The sequence below is a fragment of the Mustela lutreola genome, chromosome 8, assembly GCF_030435805.1.
Source record: "Mustela lutreola isolate mMusLut2 chromosome 8, mMusLut2.pri, whole genome shotgun sequence".
NCBI lineage: Eukaryota > Metazoa > Chordata > Mammalia > Carnivora > Mustelidae > Mustela > Mustela lutreola.
The window spans coordinates 23,667,027-23,685,946 of NC_081297.1; the positions used below are offsets into that span (position 1 = coordinate 23,667,027).

At 37.9% G+C, this 18,920-nt stretch overlaps 1 protein-coding gene across 1 annotated transcript in view; it reads left to right on the forward strand.

The window, feature by feature from the left end:
• ST8SIA6 (ST8 alpha-N-acetyl-neuraminide alpha-2,8-sialyltransferase 6) overlaps nucleotides 1-18,920 on the forward strand; it is a 149,914-nt gene that overhangs the window by 83,104 nt on the left and 47,890 nt on the right. The window contains exon 4 of the mRNA XM_059184031.1: nucleotides 18,569-18,655. Within this exon, the coding sequence (XP_059040014.1) occupies nucleotides 18,569-18,655 (87 nt within the window). The remainder of the gene's footprint in view (nucleotides 1-18,568; nucleotides 18,656-18,920) is intronic.

The following is an 18,920-nucleotide window of genomic DNA, read 5'->3' on the forward strand; positions in this document are numbered from 1 at the left end:
GGTACTACTCTTAATGAGAGCAGGATTAACAGTCACAAATATAATACTTTGTAATAGAAAGCATTTGACTTTATAAGGAGCAGCTCCTCAAAAGCAATCCATCTCGAAAGTACTATACATATTCTTCACCTTTTGATACTTACTTTACTTAAGCTTCTGAAATGTAAATAGTGTTAATGTGGCGTTGTCTTGCACAGCAGGTACCCTAATTGCAAGTTTGGGATCAGTCTGGCTTCTGTTGGTAAGAGCATGGCTAATGGCTAATTACTGACATAGTTCAGAATTAGTATCTTAAACCTTTGGGTGTTTTTATGTTCTAGTCACATTAAATTTCAGTTTCAGAAACACCCAACAGGTTTTTTGCAGTCAACGCTGGGACAGGTACAGTGCCAGTTATTCTCAACCGAGAGGTGAACAGTTTCAAAGGATGTGTGGTTGAGAACTCTTGCACAAGAAACATGATGATAATAGTAGCTCATAGTATATTAAGAAAGTCAGAATACACTGGCTTCTATTCTTCTTTGCAGAGTCCTCATCTCCTCCCACATTTGACACTGGAGTAGCTAAGAACTCAGTCCTTAAACCTCATTTCTCTTCATGCTCAATCCTCAAAGACCACATTTAGTTTCTTGGATTTAAATGCCATGTATATATTGATGACTTCCAAGTTCACCCAACTCATCATACCGATGAGTTCCTGGTTCTGCCTGAACCTCTTCCCAGTTTTGAATGTTCCTTTGCCCAGTCAACATTTCCCTGGGTCTGTAAGTTATCTCCAACCTTAGACATCTTGCAGGATCTCCTGGACTTTCTCTTAAAGAGAAATGCTTTGTATTCCAGCATTTTCCCCAGCTTTGGTTAATGCCAAATCTATTCTTCCAGTGTTTAGGCGTAAATGCTCAGAGTTATTCTTGAGTCCCCTCTTTTTATCCATCTCATTATCCAACATTAAATCTCGTTGGCTACCTTCAAATTATTTATAGAAGCCGATCATTTCTTACTAATTCTAGAAACTCTGCCCTGGTCCAAGCCATCCTTATTCTACTCCTGGAGTGTGGCAAACATCTCTTAATTGGTCTCCCATGCTCTAAGAGGCTATTTTCAACAAAGTATAGAGAAGAAACCTTTTTAGAAATGTAAGTCAGGGGGTGCTTGCGTGGCTCAGTTGTTAAGTGTCTGCTGTCGGCTCAGGTCATGATCCCAAGGTCCTGGGATTGAGTCCCACATCGGGCTCCCTGCATGGTAGGAAGCCTGCTTCTCCCTCTCCCACCCCCCCGGCTTCTGCTCCCTCTCCTGCTATGTCTTTCTCTGTCAAATAAATAAATAAAATCCTTTAAAAATAATATAAAATAAAGAAAATTAAAAAATGTAAGTCAGACCAATTCACTTCTCTATTCCAGTGTCTTCCTATTTCACTCATAATTAAAGGAAAAATTATTACAGTAGCCTCCAAGACCCTTAAAAGAACTTCTCCACAGACATGAATTATATTTGCCAGTAACAGCACAAAGAAGGTCAGAGAGAGCTAAGCTGTTACTGGGCCAAAGAAATGATTATATAGGGTAAAGTAATAAATATAACAATGTGCAGGTGGGTTTATAACATGAATAGATGTAATATTATATATCAAAATTTCCACAAAAGGGAGGGAAAATGAATAGAGCTGTAAACTACAAGTAATATTTTATATATCAGTGCAGTTAAGTTGATATAAATCAGAAGCTGATTCTGACAAGGTAAGATGTATGTGGTAAGCCCTAGAACAACCACCAAGAGACAAAGTTAAAACTTGTTAAAACATTAGTTTACAAAATATTCACTTAAAGCAGAAGAATGCTATAAACAAGAAGTAGAGGAACCAAAACTACATGAAACATAAAAACAAAGAGTTAAATGGCAGCAGTAAGTCTAACTATATCAACAATAACATTAAATATGAATGAGTTAAATCATTTAATCAAAAGGCAAGGTTTATCAGACCAGATTAAAAAACAGGATTGAACCATATAGAAAATACACTTTGGGTTCAAATTTACAAATAGCTTGAAAGTAAAAGAGTGGAGAAATATATAACATGCAAAGAATAGCCACAAGAAAGATAGAGTGACTAAAATGATATCAGACAAATAAACTGTTTTTAAGATTTTATTTATTTGACACAGAGATAGACAGCAAGAGAGGGACCACAAGCAAGGGGAGTGAGAGAGGGAGAAGCAGGCTTCCCGCCTAGCAGGGAGTCTAATGTGGTGCTCAATCCCAGGACCCTGGGATCATGACCTGAGCTGAAGACATACCCCTAATGACTGAGGCACCCAGGTGCTCCCAAAATAAACTATTAAAAGAAAAAATATTAATCGAAATAAAGAAGACTCTATAATCCTAAAAAGATTCATTCAACAGGAAGATTCAATAATTATAAACTTAATAACAGAGCACCAAAATACAGAGAGCAAAAACTGACAGAATTAAAGGGAGAAATAATCAATTCAATAATAATTGCAAACTTTAGTACCCTATTTTTAATAGTGACTAGAACACGAAGACAGAATATCAGCAAGGAAGTGGAAGACTTGAATGACACTATACATCAATGAGAACTGAAACACTTCTATTGAATAGACCACCCAACAACAACAGAATGTACATTCTTCTCAACACAAAATATTCTCCAGGATAAATCATATTATAGGCTATAAAACAAACCTCAAATAAAATTAAAAGGGTAAAATTAATACAGGGTATGTTATCTGACTACATTGTAATGAAATTTGAAATCAATATTTGGGAAGAATATGAGAAACTCATAAATATGTAGAAATTAGAAAATTCTCCTAACTATGCAGTGAGTCTACAAAGTAATATAAAGCAAAATCAGAAAATACTTCAAGATGAATGAAAATAAAGACACAGTATATCAAAATTGATGAGGTGCAAGGGGTGATAACCAGAGCATACAAAATTTCATTTTTGAGGTGATAATATGTTCTAAAATTGACTGTAGTTATGGTTGTACATATCTGTGAATACTCTTCAAAAGCCAATGGCTTGTACCCTTTAAATGGATGAATTATAAGGTATATGAATTTCAGTGACCCTTGAACAACATGGGATTAGGAGCACTGATCCCCCTCCTGGTGCAGTTGAAAATCCATGGATAACTTTTGACTCCCCAAAACTTAGCTACTAATAGACTACTATTGACCAGAAGTCTTACTAGTACCATAAACAATTGGTTAGCACATATATTATATGTCATATTATATTATAAACTGTATTCTTACAATATAATGAGCTAGGAAAAAGAAAACATCAAGAAAATCATAAGAAAGTGAAAATCCACCTACAGTATTGTTCTGTATTTTTAAAAATGCCAGGTGTAGGTGGACCTGCACAATTCAAACCTTGTTGTTCAGGGGTCAACTGTGTATCTCCATAAATATGTTAAAAAGTTCAGTGTGCCTACAAATCACTTGTGGATTTTATTTTAATACATATTCTGATTCTGTAGGTCTGGGATAGGGCCTGAGATTCTGCATTTCTAACAGTCTAAACCATGTAATGCCAGTCCTGCTAGCTAGAGTTCCATACTTTGAATAGCACAGTCTCTACCATCAGATTTCTTGTTATCTTTCTGACCACATCTTTTGCCAGCCATGAGTGGGTGCATGACTCATGGGTGATTTCCAGCTACCCTGTCCATCTTGTTCCTCAAACATACCATGTCTGACTCTTCCTCAGGCCTTGGCACTTGTCATTCTCTTTGCCTAGAATGTTCTTCACATTTCCACACCCCTGAATGTGCATGGTTTCCCTTATCATTTCTTGAAGTCTTTGCCTAATTCTCACCTCCCAGTGAAGTCTTCCCTGACCTCCCAACTAAACTGCAACCCTATTTAACACACTTTCCCTCCTTTCATGTGGTATTTTTTTTCATGGTACTGAGTACTTAGTTCTTCAACATGCTGTTAATTTACGTATTATTTGGTGTTTTAGTTTGGTAGAGCTGCTGTAACAAATGCTGTACACTGGGGCTTCAATTTATAATATAAATGAATTTTTGCACAGTTCTGGAGGCTAAAAATCCAAGATCAAGATGTCAGCAGGTTTGGTTTTTTCCTGAGGCTTCTCTCCCTGGCTAACAGACAACTACCTTCTTGCTGTGACCTCATGTGGTCTTCTTGTTATGCATGCCACACTTCCGGTGTTTCTGTAGATACAAGTTTCCTTTTCTGATGAGAACACTAGTCAGTTTGGATTAGGGCCACCCTAATGGCTTCGTTTTAATTTAATCCTCCATGTAAAGGCTGTATCTCCAAATACAATCCAATTCTAAGGTACTGGGTGTTAGGGTTTCAACATATAGATTTGGGGGAACATAATGCAACTCATACATTCAGTTTATCATCTGTCATCCCCTATTACAATATAAATTTCCTGAGAATATAGATTTTTTTTAAAAAGCTGTCTTATTTTGTTCACTGTTGTATTATTGGTCCCCAGAACAGTACCTCACAGATAGTAGATTCCTAGTAGGTATTTACTGAGTAAATATGTGAAAATAAAAGAAGTGCTATAGACATATATACTAGGTACAGAATGGTTGCTTATATGAGTCAGAAGAATTTAAAGGCAAAATGTTAATAGTCAATATATGACTTAAAACTCTTACCAGGTATACTACTCATGCTAGCTCCTTCACTCTTGTAACTCACTCAAACTATCGGATGGAACTCTTCAAGAAATGCAGACACTGACTTTATTGGTTCTCTTAGATCCCTTGCAGTATATGGAATCCTAGTTCTAAAAATAGACAGTGTAAAAATCACCAAATTGTTATTTTCATCTTTGGCAATTCTCATATATGTCTGGAGATTTCTTTCTATGAACTTGGAAAGTAGATCATCATATATATTTTTTTCATCTTCAGAAGTCTTGTGGGATTGTGTTTTGAGAGGAAATAGGAAAATCTTAAAAAAAAAAAAAAAGCAACTTCCTTGTTTGTTTATTCATTCTTTCTATCCTGGTGATGTGTTTGCATGTAGCAGATGTTCATGAAGGAGGTACTGAAAACTATGGTTTTTGTTTTGCTCTGAGGTACTGCTTGATTTGGACATTATATCCAACTAAAGCAGCAAAATAAATTCACTTACCCCCAAATAATTCTGAAAATAGCATCATGAATGAATTTTTGTTTGTGCTATAAAATTCCTTTTTAACCTTCCATATCTACTCGCTACTCTTTTTTTTTTTTTCTTCTTTTTCTTGCTGCATGTTCCACAAGGCTGCATTAGTTAAACTCTCATAACCTTTGGCTTCTGATTAGGATCAGTCTATGGAAATCATAGGCAGGAAAGTGGGATGAGAGAGAGTTTGGAATATTTACTCCCCTACATGCTCTCTGTGGGCTTGGTTTAGGGATGACACCTCCTCTATTGAAGGCCATCACTCCTGTTCAGTGGCCCTCTTCTCTACCTTGAACTACAGCTCTTCTGGGCAGCCTATAAACTTGGGGCAGTGGCAGCTTTCCTACTCCACCTTGGTTGCTGGCCTCAAAGTGGGCTTCACCAACCTATGTCCCTTTTCCTATGCCATGCCCCACCCCTTTGTAAAGAGACACCCCATTCCGTCTTGGTTGTCTAACATCAGTCACTGTTGCAGACTTTCCTAGCCTGTGTCTTACACTGTAATGAATATCAAAAATCCAAAAGTTAATTGCCTAGGGCAGAGAAAGTGTTCTTTTCTAAAAAAATCAATATCTGACTTTTTCACATATGGCAGTTTGGAGATTTCACTGGGGCCATGAGGAAGAACGCTGGCATTTTTAGGAATTAATTCCTGAGTCTTTTTAGAATATTTAACTTGTGGGTGTATGGAATGTATGGGGAAAATAAAAGTTTAAGATCACTTCCTCTTATGCCAGTTGACAATAGCCACAGCATTCTAAATAGAAGCTACTATCACGTAGAGTTGAACACAATGTAAATTGAATTCTTCTACCTTTAGAGAATGATATGTCAGTACGGTATGTCTGTACTATTCATAGTCCAACTGAATATAACTTCTATATACTTCTTTTTGTTAACTGTCATACATTCATCAACCATTTCTTTAAGAAGTTTTGCCCCATCCCTATGACCCTGCAATTGCACTCCTGGGTATTTACCCCAAAGATACAGATGTCATGAAAAGAAGGACCATCTGTACCCCAATGTTTATAGCAGCAATGGCCACAGTCGCCAAACTGTGGAAAGAACCAAGATGCCCTTCAACGGACGAATGGATAAGGAAGATGTGGTCCATACTATGGAGTATTATGCCTCCATCAGAAAGGATGAATCCCCAACTTTTGTAGCAACATGGATGGGACTGGAAGAGATTATGCTGAGTGAAATAAGTCAAGCAGAGAGAGTCAATTATCATATGGTTTCACTTATTTGTGGAGCATAACAAATAGCATGGAGGACAAGGGGAGTTATAGAGGAGAAGGGAGTTGGGGGAAATTGGAAGGGGAGGTGAACCATGAGAGACTATGGACTCTGGAAAACAATCTGAGGGTTTTGAAGGGGCAGGGGGTGGGAGGTTGGGGGATCCAGGGGGTGAGTATTATAGAGGGCATGGATTGCATGGAGCACTGGGTGTGGTGCAAAAACAATGAATACTGTTACACTGAAAAGAAAAAAAAGATCAGATGTATTAACTGAAAATCTTAGAGCATTATACTTATTTGCAGCATTTGGTTTCTTGCAGACCTGAGCTCTTCAAGGGTTTGGTAGAAACTAGATATAAAAAACTGGTCTAGTCAGGAATACCACTTAAAAACCTACTGACTTAGGGGACCTGGGGGCTTAGTCGGTTAAGTGACTGACTCTTGGTTTCAACTCAGGTCGTAATAAGGGTCATGAGATCAAGCCCTGTGTTGGGCTCCATGCTCCCCAGGGGGTCTGCTTGAGATTCTCTCTTCTCCCTCTGTCCCTACCTCTACTTACCTGTGTATTCTTTCTCTAAAATAAATAAATTAAAAAAAAAAAAAAAAGAAACCTACTGACTTAATATTACTGGGGTTTCTCCATGCATTTCTGTAGACTTAAAGCTTGGCTTTCACCATGAAGTGATATTATAGGAAACTAAATTAGTATCTCAGCAACTTAAATGGAACTAATAGATTAATATCTTCAAGGTAATTTCTAGACATCTAATAAGTACCCCATAAGTATTTAAAGATTACATGAATTAACTGGAAGTTATATAGGGCTTTTAAAAGCCCTATTTATATCTTGAGATAAAACTAATCATAGCATGTGGGTCTTTATCTCCAAAGAGAAGTTTCTAGAATAATATTTTTAATTTTAATATATTTACTTAGTGTCATTTCAAATGTTACTTACAATTTGAATTTTGAGTGTTATTGATAATGATTTAAATAGACATTATTTATTCTTTTGAAAATAACTTGCTGCATTATTTAGTATGATTTATTGTATGTCCTGGGACTAGAAAACATTTCTGATGGGATTAATTTCAGTTTCATTATGAAAATAGATGAGATGCAGTGTGATACATTAGAAAGAGAGCCAGACTGTGAATCAAAAGTCATGTGTTTAATTCTTAGCTCATTCACTTACAATACAATATTGAGCAAGCTGTTCATCTTCTCAGAACTTTTAGTTATGCCATCCATAAAAATGGGGTAATATCATAGAGCTATCTTTCAAGGTTCTGGGATGCGGGCTATCCTTTGTAACTGAAAACTAACTATAAATATAAATTTGCAGAAAGTATGATGTGATTTAGAGCATTCTGCTTAACAAGAAAGGTTTACAGAGACATATTTCTCCTGTAAATTAGCCCATATTTGTGGCATGTGTGCAATTTTACCTTCTCATATGGTTTTCCACTCCAGTCCTGCTCCCATTTGACAAATCATGAGGGTAATTTTAATTCTCTAAAAAAAGCTGATTGGTGATATATTTTTCAGTAGGAAAGGACAAGTATATAGAAAAAAATGCTTCTTTTGATATCCCTTATTCTTTGGTCTTCCCTTTTTAATTTTAGAGTATAATGCTTCATTTCTAGAGTCAACATACAAAAGAGTCCCTGAACACAGCAACCTTGGGAAGGAAGTAGCTTGAGGACTACCTTCTGATTATAAAATGGCCAGGAAACTTTCTTCCTTTGTGATAGGTAGGTCTGCTATAATGTGTTGACTTAGTTTTAAATATCAGTGACTGTAAAGTCAGAAGATCTTCTATGCAGCTAACTTACTAGTAAAATTAGATACAGTATGATTAACATCTTTCAATATCAAATTAAATTAGAGCCAGCTACAATTTGTTGGGAGATGTATGCCACTAAAACAAAAATGTTTTAAAGACAATACATATTTTATAATGCACCTTTATTCTAATTGGCAATGGATGGTAATTTTAATGTTCTAGCTTAAGCTTGGTAGAAAGGAAATAATGATTTCAAATTGATACAAACTCTGTTTCTCAAGGAAGTCAAAGTAAAAGTGTAGTGTAATTTTTTTTCCTTAAGCATTTGTTCAAAATCTTGGTGGAGATAAAATCACCTTTAATTTCCAAAGTAGGATTTGCTGTTTGGACCTAATGTGATAGTTTTGTTTCCCTGAGGCTTGGGACCACTGTGGGTGAGTCTTGCTTAAAGAGTTAGATGTGGCAGCCAAGTCTCACTTGGCCTTCTTGAAAGGCCTCCATAAAGCTCAAACCAGGGTGGCTGTGGGGGGTGGGAGAGGGAGTGCAAAATTTTGAGCCAAGTCAACAAGCTGCCCAATTGAGGTGAGGTGTAGGAGCAGTCGTGCACTCATTCATATTTAACAACTTGGTCAGGGAAGAGGAAGCCCTAATTTGTCACATTTGCCAATGCCTGTGGTGTAAATACTCCCACCTTGGTCAGTTTCAAGCTACCAGTGGTTTAACAATTTAGAACAAATGATCATATCAAGCATCTTTTCTGACCACAATGGTATAAAACTTGATACTGACTGCATGAAGAAACCTGGAAAATTCACAGATATGTGAATATTAATCAGTATGCTACTGAACAACCAATGGATCAAAGAAGAAATTAAATTTATTAAGACTTGTTTTTTTTGCCTAACATTATGTGTCTTAGAAAAATGTTCTATTTGTACTTGAGAAGAATGCATATTCCACTTCTTTGGGATGGAATGTTCTGTAAATCTCTGTTTAGACCATCTGGTCTAATGTGTCATTTAATGCTAATGTTTCCTTAATGATTTTCCAGCTGGATGATCTATCCATTATTAAAGTCCCATACTATTACTATATGGCTGTTTATGTCTCCCATTAGGTGTGTTAATATTTGCTTTATATATTTATATTTATATATTTATTTATATGTATATTTATATATTTAGGTAATCTTGGTTTTTTCTCTTTGAACCTTCATACTAGATTCATAAGTGATTAATCTACTACCTTGACTATATATTTACCTTTCCAGTGAGATTTATTATTCATTTGTTTTCATTACTAATTCATGCTCCTTGTTTCAATGTTTAGTCCCTTTAACACTTCTTTTAACACTGATCTAATGGTGATGAACTTCTTTAACTTTTGTGTTTCTGTAAAACCCTATCTCTTTTTCAAGTTTGAATGATAACTTTGCTGGGTACAGCATTCTTGGTTGGAAGTTCTTTTTCTTTTGGTGCTTTGAATGTATCATTCCACTTTCGTCTGTTCTACAAAGTTTCTGATAAAAATTCTGCTTATGTGGGTTCCCTTGTACGTAAAAAGTGTTCTTTTGATTTGCTTCTTTTGATATTCTTTCCTTCTCTTTAACTTTTGACACTTTAACTATAATATGTCTTGATATGGATTTCATTAGGTTCCTCTTTTTTGGAAGTCTCCAGGCATTTTGGATCTGTATATTTGTTTCATTCTCTGGGTTAGGGAAGTTTTAAGCCATTTTTTTTTTTTTAATAAGATTTCTGCCCGTTGTGGTGCCTGGGTGGTTCAGTGGGTTAAGCCTCTGCCTTCAGCTCATCTCATGACCTCAGGGTCCTGGGATTGAGCCCCACATTGGGCTCTTTGCTCAGCAGGAAGCCTGCTTCCCCTTCCCGCTCTGCCTTCCTCTCTGCCTACTTGTGATCTCTCTCTCTCTGTGTCAAATAAATGAATAATTTTTTTTTTTTTAAAGATTTATGCCCTTTTCTCTCTTTTTCTTCTGGGAGCCAAATGATGTCCATGTAATGTTGTTTCATTGTTCCCTTAAGCTATGCCCCCCCCCCTTTTTTAAAATCCTTTATTCTTTTTGCTGCTATGATTGGGTGAATTCCACTGTCTTGTCTCTGAGTTGAATGGTCCTTTCTTCTGCTTCATCTAGACTGTTATGGAACTCCTCTAGTGTATTTTTCAGTCCAGTTATTGTATTCTACAGCCCTGTGACTTCCACTTAATTCTTTCTTATATTTTCTGTATTTTTGAAGTTTTTCCTATGCCTATCCATTCTTCTCCCCAGTTCTTTGAGCATTTTTATGACCATTACTTTCAACTCTTTAACAGGTAAGTTACTTATCTCCATTTTTTTTTTAAGTTTTTTTTTTTTTTGAGATTTTGTTTTTCTTTCATGTGGAACATATTCTTCTGTTTCTTAGTTTTGCTTGAGCATCATGGTTTCCATAAAGTAGAGGAAACAACCCCCTCACCCAGTCTAAAAGGAGTGGCCAGTGTAGGATATGAACCTTGTGACTCAGCCCTGCCCCAGTTCTTGGTTGTATCTCAAACCTTTGTGCTTTTCCAAGCAGACTACTACAGTTTTCATCACCTCAAGCAGTTAAGTATGTGCCAGTACTTGTCAGCATCCCAAAGGGGAGGATCTCAGTGGCCAGGTTCTCACTGGAAACCAGAACCTCAGACATCAACTTTTTAAAGTATACCAATGTACAAGGTCCTGTGTACTGTAAGCCTAAGCCACCAGAATCAGGTGATCTGGAGGTTTCCTATGTATGGCAGTAGCAAAAATCAAAGCCCCAGAGGAATGTAGACCTCTTTTCTGGATGACACAGTCAATCTAGGGCAAAGCACAGAGAGAGTGCCAAGATGATATCCACAGCCTACATTCTATGAAAGCCATCTCCATAGGCCATAAGTGTGTGCCAAGTCTGAAGCCTACCCCTCAGACTGTAGCTCCAGGACAAGCAAAGAGGCCTCCTTCACAGAAAGACTGAGTGGTGGGCCTCACTTCACTGTCTGGTCAGTATCCTGCAGGTGGTAGCATGGCAAGAACTGTCTGACTGGTTGCCACAGTCCCATGAGACCCAGAAAAGCAAGCCCCTGAAGTTACCGGAGCCAGAGAATCAAGAGGTATCACCTGGATGGCAACCTCAAATGCCGGGGGTACTGGCATTATGAACCATGACACCAGACATGGAAAGTTCCCCTCCAAAAGATGCTGGCACTCTGGAGCACTGTGAAGTATGAGTATGAGGACAGCACCCTGCCCTCAAGGACTCTGGAAAGGATTACTGTCAGCCCCCAGGTGCATGTTCAGTTAGAAGCCTGCCTCTCAGGCCACAGTTACAATGATTAGCTATTAGGTCTCCCTCACTAACGTCCAGGCTCCTGGGCCTGTTGTCTCTTGTTGTGTCCTGAGGATAGTCACTGCTTAAAATTCTTTTTCTGTTGGTTAGAGACCTGTGGGATCTGTCAGTGAACCCACTGGTCACCAGAGCTAGGTCATGTACAGGTCGCTCCAACAGCAATCACAACTATTGGGGTTCCAGACAGGGATAGGAGCTCCTTTCTGGCTGACCCTTGTTATTACAGACCCGTAAAACCAGGACTGTAAGTTCCCCTGGCTTCTAGAGCTGGGCAGTCAAGGTGGTAGCTGCAGAAATCAGGGCCCAGATGTATGAAAGCTCCTTCTGGGATATACTGCTGCTCTGGAGCACAGCAGAGGGAACATCAAGATGGCATCCATCAGTCTCCTGGAGAATAGTCCTGCAGGATTGAGATGTGTGTGTTTGACAAGGTGCCTGCCTCCTTAGGCCAGTACTTTATATGAGCCTCCTTCCATTTAGGTCTGGGGCACTCAGCTGCCATTGAGCTGGGTCCTGGGGTGGGTGAGTCAAGTCCACAAGCACTGGAAGAACAGTTTCTCCAGTTGCTTCTACCTTGTGGTTCTTGGGACAGGAGCCCCACTGTTTTTCAAAGTTAGATGTCTTAAAGGCTCATCTGTGAAGGGTATGTCTTGAAAGCTGAAATTCAGCACATGGGCTTCAAAACTGCCCCTCCGGGAGAATCTCTGGGATTGGAGTTCCCTGCTAGTGTGGATCACTGCATTGGGGATGGGGTTTATGGTGAGATTGTGTCCCAGCCTTTCCTACTTACTTTGATGTGGTTTCCCTCTTGTTTGCTCAGTGTGTAATTGTTGTTGTTGGTGGTGGTGGTGGTTTAAAAATTCCATCCATCTATTAGAAAGGGCAGGGGGAGAGAAAGCACAAGCAGGGGGAGGGGAAGAGGGAGAAACAGTCTCTCGCCCTGAGCAGGGAGCCTGATGTAGGGCTTTATCCTCTAGAATTACCACCTGAGCTGAAGGCAGACACCCAACAGACTGAGCTACCCAGGCACCCCACAATGTGTAGCTGTAACTCAGCCAGCCTTTAGTTTAGTTTAGTTTTGATTTAAGAGGAAATTGTTTCATTTGTAGCTGTGGACTCTGTGACCAAGCTAAGTTCAGGATCTTTCTGTGTTACCACCTTGAACCAGAACTGTTCTATATTTTAACTCCACCATCAAAGGTAGCCATGTTGCATCTCCCCGAACACTTTTCTGTGGTTACTTGCATCTCCCTCTGATTCTGACCTCTATTTCTTCTTGAGAGAGTTTTTGTAGTTTGTGTCTTTCAAGAAGTACGTCCATTGTGTCTAAGTTGTCAAAATTTTTGGCATAAAGTTGTTAATATACTTTTATGTCTGTAGGACTGCAGTGTTGCAGTCTCCAGCATTGTTCTCATCTTGGTCATTTGTGTCTGTTTTTCACCTGAGCAATGTGACAGTAAGTTTGTCAACTTTATTTTTAAAACAAAACAGCTTTTGATTTTATTCATTTCTTTCTCTTATCAACTCCTGCTCATACCCTGTTTTTTTCATGGTAATATTTCTTGCTCAGAAAAGTACTTTGTCTGATATGAGTACAGACACTATAGCTTTGTATTAATTAGTTCTACTATGGTATATCTCTTCTCACCTTTTTACTTTTAACCTGTTTATGCATATGAAATGCTTATCTTGTAAATAATATGTGATTGGTTCCTGCTTATTTAAAATCCAAGATGACATTCTCTGCCTTTTGTATGTTTACATTATTTACACTTAATGGGATTATTCATATGGCTGGGTTTAAATCTACCATTGTGTTATTTGTTTTCTGTTTGCCTGCTATCTGTTCCTTTTCCACCCTTCTTTTGATTGAGCATTTTATGGTTACATCCTCACTATTTATGGCTTTGTTTTTACTGATTGCTTTAAGTGAGCAGTACAGTTTGTCTTAAACAAAATGGGTTTGAACTGCATGGGTCCACTTATATGTGGGTTTTTTTATAGTACTATAAATGTATTTTCTCTTCCTAATGACTTCTGAATAACTGTGTCTTTTCTCTAGCTTTCCTTATTGTAAGAATACAGTATATCATACATGTAAGTTAACATACAAAATATGTGTTAATTGGCTGTTTATGTTATTGGCAAAGTTTCTGGTCAATAGTAGCCTATTGGTAATTAAATTTTTTCAGAGTCAAAAGTTATATATGGATTTTTGACTGCACGGGGGGGTCAACTACTAACCCCTGTGTTGTTTAAAGGTCAACTGTATATGTCTTCTTGTCATCACAATCGGCTTTCAAAGTGATTTATATCATTCCCCTCTCTGGCCTTTGTTCTGTGGTTGTCAGGCATTGATTTCTACATATATTATAAACTCCCCAATATATTATTATTATACTTCCTTTAAACAGTCATTTATTTAAGAGATGTAGAAAAAAAAAAAAGAAAATGTCTTTTATATATTTACATATTTACCACTTCTAGTGATCTTCATTATTTTGTATCGAGCCAGAGGTACTTCGGTTTCCTTTTTCTTCCATCTAAAGGACTCCCTTAGCATTCCTTCTACTGCAGGTTTGCTGGTATGAATTCTTTCAGCCTTTGTATGTCTGAAAACGTTCCTGTTTTACCCTCATTTTTTGAAAGGTTTGATGACTGTGGAAATCTAGGTTGACAATCCCCTAAATGATATTATCTATTTTAATCGTATCTTCTGATTTCCATTGTTTCTGACAAGTCTGCCATAATCTTGCTTTGTTTCTATGTATGTAATATGTTTCTTTTCTCTAACTACTTTTTTAAAAAGATTTATTTATTTGGGGGGGAGAGAGAGAGAGAGAGAGAAAGAGTGAGCATGAGCTGGGTGGGGAGGGCAGAGGGAGAGGGAGAAACAGACTCCCTACTTAGCAGGGAGCCCTACGTGGGGCTTGATCCCAGGATCCCGGGATCATGACTTGAGCCTAAGATCAGACACTTAACTGACTGAGCCACCAGGCACCCCTCTTTTCTCTAATTACTTTTAAGATTTTCTCTTTATCATTGGCTTAAAAAAATTTATTGTTGTTTGTCTTGTGTAGTTTTTAAAAATATTTATTTATGTATGTATTTAGAGAACAGACTTGCACAAGTAGGGGGTACAGAGGAAGAGGGAGAGAAATCCTCAAGCAGACTCCTCACTGAACATGGAGTTCTACTCAGGGCTTGATCTCCCCACCCTGAGATTATGACCTGAGCAGAAATCATGAGTCAGGTGCTTAACTGACTGAGCTACCCAGGCATCCCTAGTCTTTTTTTTTTTTTTTTTTTTTCCTAAACAGCTCTTGTATTTTCAGTTTGTTGAGCTTTTTGGATTTGTGGGTTTATAGTTCTCATTTGGAAAATTTGCTACCATAATTTTTTGAAAAAGTCTTTTCTGTGTTCAAAATTTCTCATATAGGGGCGCCTGGGTGGCTCAGTGGGTTAATCCGCTGCCTTCGGCTCAGGTCATGATCTCAGAGTCCTGGGATCGAGTCCCGCATCGGGCTCTCTGCTCAGCAGGGAGCCTGCTTCCTCCTCTCTCTCGCTCTCTCTGCCTGCCTCTCTGCCTACTTGTGATGTCTCTCTGTCAAATAAATAAATAAATAATCTTTAAAAAAATTTCTCATATATTAGGGCATTCAGGATTGTCTCACAGCTTTGTGATTGTAACTTTTACACTCAATCTTTTCTTTCATGTCTCATTTTCAAAAGTTTCTTCTTCTCTGTCTCTACTTCTCTTTCTTCTCTGTACTAATCCAACTTAGCTATACATCATGAGAAATTTAATTCTTTTCTGCCTAATAAATGGCATTTAAAGAAAACTTCAAACCCTGACACATTTTGTTTTTGGGAGGTGATAGTAATTTCATACTTACTGTACTGTTTTTGTTGTATTTTATCCTGATGACTTAAAATACAGTTACAATTCTCATTGATTTAATGAGAAGAATTTGTATTTGGCTTCTCTCTTTTCAATCTCTCTTTCATTGAGCTTTGTGAGGTAGCAGTTCTTTTGTTACTTTGCCTGATAGACTGTGGTACACATAGAATCCTGTTTTAAATATGATGAAATGACTAAAAACCATGCCATGGTGGAGATAAGACTCTACCAACAGGAGAGCACAGGCACCGTGTCATGATTCTGCTGAAGAGCCAGAAATTGAGAGAGCCTTGGGTAGGTTGCTGAATGTGTATTTCTTTTTCTTTCTTTATTTCTTTTTTATTCTTTTTTCCCTGAGCTTAACACTGTCTTACAGAGTCTCTGGGTTTCTCCTACCGTGTGGAGACAGGTAATATTTACTCCAGCTAGGAAGTGTCACATTTAGACAAAGCTTTGGGGATAGAATATATAGATCTCTCAGGCTCCCTGGCATGCTAAGACAAGTCTCAAGACCCATGGGAATGAGGTAAATCTGTTAAGGTTGGAAGCCTGTATATGAGTAAAACTATTTTTAGCTTCTCCTGAGATGGTTTTTTGCTTTGCTTCTCCTTTATTAAAAAATAGTCTTTCAAGATTTTCAGATTTTCTTAGCCGGGCCAACAGCAGCCAAGGGAAAAAATATATGTATTTTTTTTTTTTATTTTTGGCAGCATCATTGAAGACAGAGATACCCAAAAGAAAGGTAAGCTGCAGAGGGAGAGGAGTAGCTTGGTTGATGACCTTGCCCACCTATAACAAATACCTCTTCCAGAGTGAAGGTTTGGAGGCCCTGCATTTTGCTGGATGGAGATGGGGGAGTGGCTTCTTTTCTTTTCTTTTTTAAGATTTTATTTATTTATTTGACAGAGAGAGAGATCACAAGTACGCAGAGAGGCAGGCAGAGAGAGAGGAGGAAGCAAGCTCCCTGATGAGCAGAGAGCCTGATGCAGGGCTTGATCCCAGGACCCTGAGATCATGACCTGAGCTAAAGGCAGAGGCTTAACCCACTGAGCCACCCAGGTGACCCTAGGGGTGGGGAGTGGTTTCTGACAGGATTTTTCATGGCCCTCTCCCTTTTCCACCCACCACACTTATTCCATCTCTAATGCAGAGCCTTCATCTCAAATAATAGACAACTAATGACTAAGATATTAATTTAAAGAAAATTTAAGGGTTTTTTTTCTACACAAAAGGGTCCTTGTATTTTAGTTTATTTCTTATAATTTTTCAAATTTTTAAAAAATATCTTATTTATCTGAGAGAGATCAAATCACAAACTTTGGGGGTGAGGAGCAGAGGAGGAGGGAAAAGCAGACTTCCCGCTGAGCAGGGAGCCCTATGTAGGACTCAGTCCCTGGATCCTGGGATCGTGACCTGAACTGAAGGCAGGCAGATGCTTAATCAACTAAACCATCCACGACCTCAACATTTGTATTGAAATGATAGCCCTTCAAGACTAACGGCTTTTCTGTGATTGAAGGAATTAATACTTACTGATGAAATTTCAGGTAGAAGGAAATTTACTGGGGACTGCGATCCTCAGAAACTGTATTGCCCAGCCTATAGATTTTTTTATGCCACTGTATATACATCTCTCTTAACTGAGCTTAATCTGTTTTTTTTTTTAGTGTACTATTCAGAATTAAAATTTTTTTTTAATTTTTTATTTTTTTATAAACATGTATTTTTATCCCCAGGGGTACAGGTCTGTGAATCAGCACTCACCAAAGCACATACCCTCCCCAATGTCCATAACCCCACCCCCATTTCTCCCAACCCCCCTCCCCCCAGCAACCCTCAGTTTGTTTTGTAAGATTAAGAGTCACTTATGGTTTGTCTCCCTCCCAATCTCATCTTGTTTCATTGATTCTTCTCCTACCCACTTAAGCCCCCATGTTGCATCACCACTTCCTCATATCAGGGAGATCATATGATAGTTGTCTTTCTCCGCTTGACTTATTTTGCTAAGCATGATACGCTCTAGTTCCATCCATGTTGTTGCAAATGGCAAGATTTCATTTCTTTTGATGGCTGCATAGTATTCCATTGTGTATATATACCACATCTTCTTGATCCATTCATCTGTTGATGGACATCTAGGTTCTTTCCATAGTTTGGCTATTGTGGACATTGCTGCTATAAGCATTCAGGTGCATGTGCCCCTTTGGATCACTACGTTTGTATCTTTAAGGTAAATACCCAGTAGTGCAATTGCTGGGTCATAGGGCAGATCTATTTTCAACATTTTGAGGAACCTCCATGCTGTTTTCCAGAGTGGCTGCACCAGCTTGCATTCCCACCAACAGTGTCGGAGGGTTCCCCTTTCTCCGCATCCTCGCCAGCATCTGTCATTTCCTGACTTGTTGATTTTAGCCATTCTGACTGGTGTGAGGTGATATCTCATTATGGTTTTGATTTGTATTTCCCTGATGCCGAGTGATATGGAGCACTTTTTCATGTGTCTGTTGGCTATCTGGATGTCTTCTTTGCAGAAATGTCTGTTCATGTCCTCTGCCCATTTCTTGATTGGATTATTTGTTCTTTGGGTGTTGAGTTTGCTAAGTTCTTTATAAAATTTGGACACTAGCTTCAGACAGAATTAAAATTTAAGGTGATTATTTTAGAGAAATTTTATCTGTATTTCCCAACATAAATCAATCAACTTAGAGTATAAAAAATGATAAACTATATATTTATGGTAAACATCTATAAAATATATTTGTCAGTGAATTATAGCAAAATGACATGGCTATAAGATATGAATGGAAATTGAGGTGCTGTCATGGTTTATTTGTAATACTAGACTTGACTTATGATATGTGCAAATCACATGTTCCTAAATCAACATAGTAATTCTTTCCAAATTTATGTTCCTAGCAGTTTTGAAATGGGTATAATATTAATTTATTTCTACATTACCTTATTTCAGAAAAGATTTAGAGAGCTAAAATGAGCAGATTGTCACAATGCCCTTTAGGACACTAATATGTGTGTTTAGCAATATATGGGATCTCTGTTTTCTAATTTTGCTGACATTTCACTTTTAGGTATTTAGAGAGTGACTATCTTCAGATTATCAGAAATATACAGAACTGTCCATGGAAACGACGAGAAGAAGAATATGAGAATTTTAGGTAAAGAATTTTTTCATAAGTATTATGAGATTTAAAGATGTCTTGTGTTTTTGCGTTGCACGGGAAATAACATGTTGTTTGAAGGAAAATAGAAGGGGCCAGTTCACAGTCAGATCGATTTTATCCTCAGACCCCCTCCTGAGGCACATGGCACTCTGTCCCCATCTCTTATATAGAAATTTAATTCAGCTATTGGGATTCATTACAAAAATCTTAAGTTGAAAAAAGAAATTTTAGAGGACATTGCTTCTTCATACCATTTGTA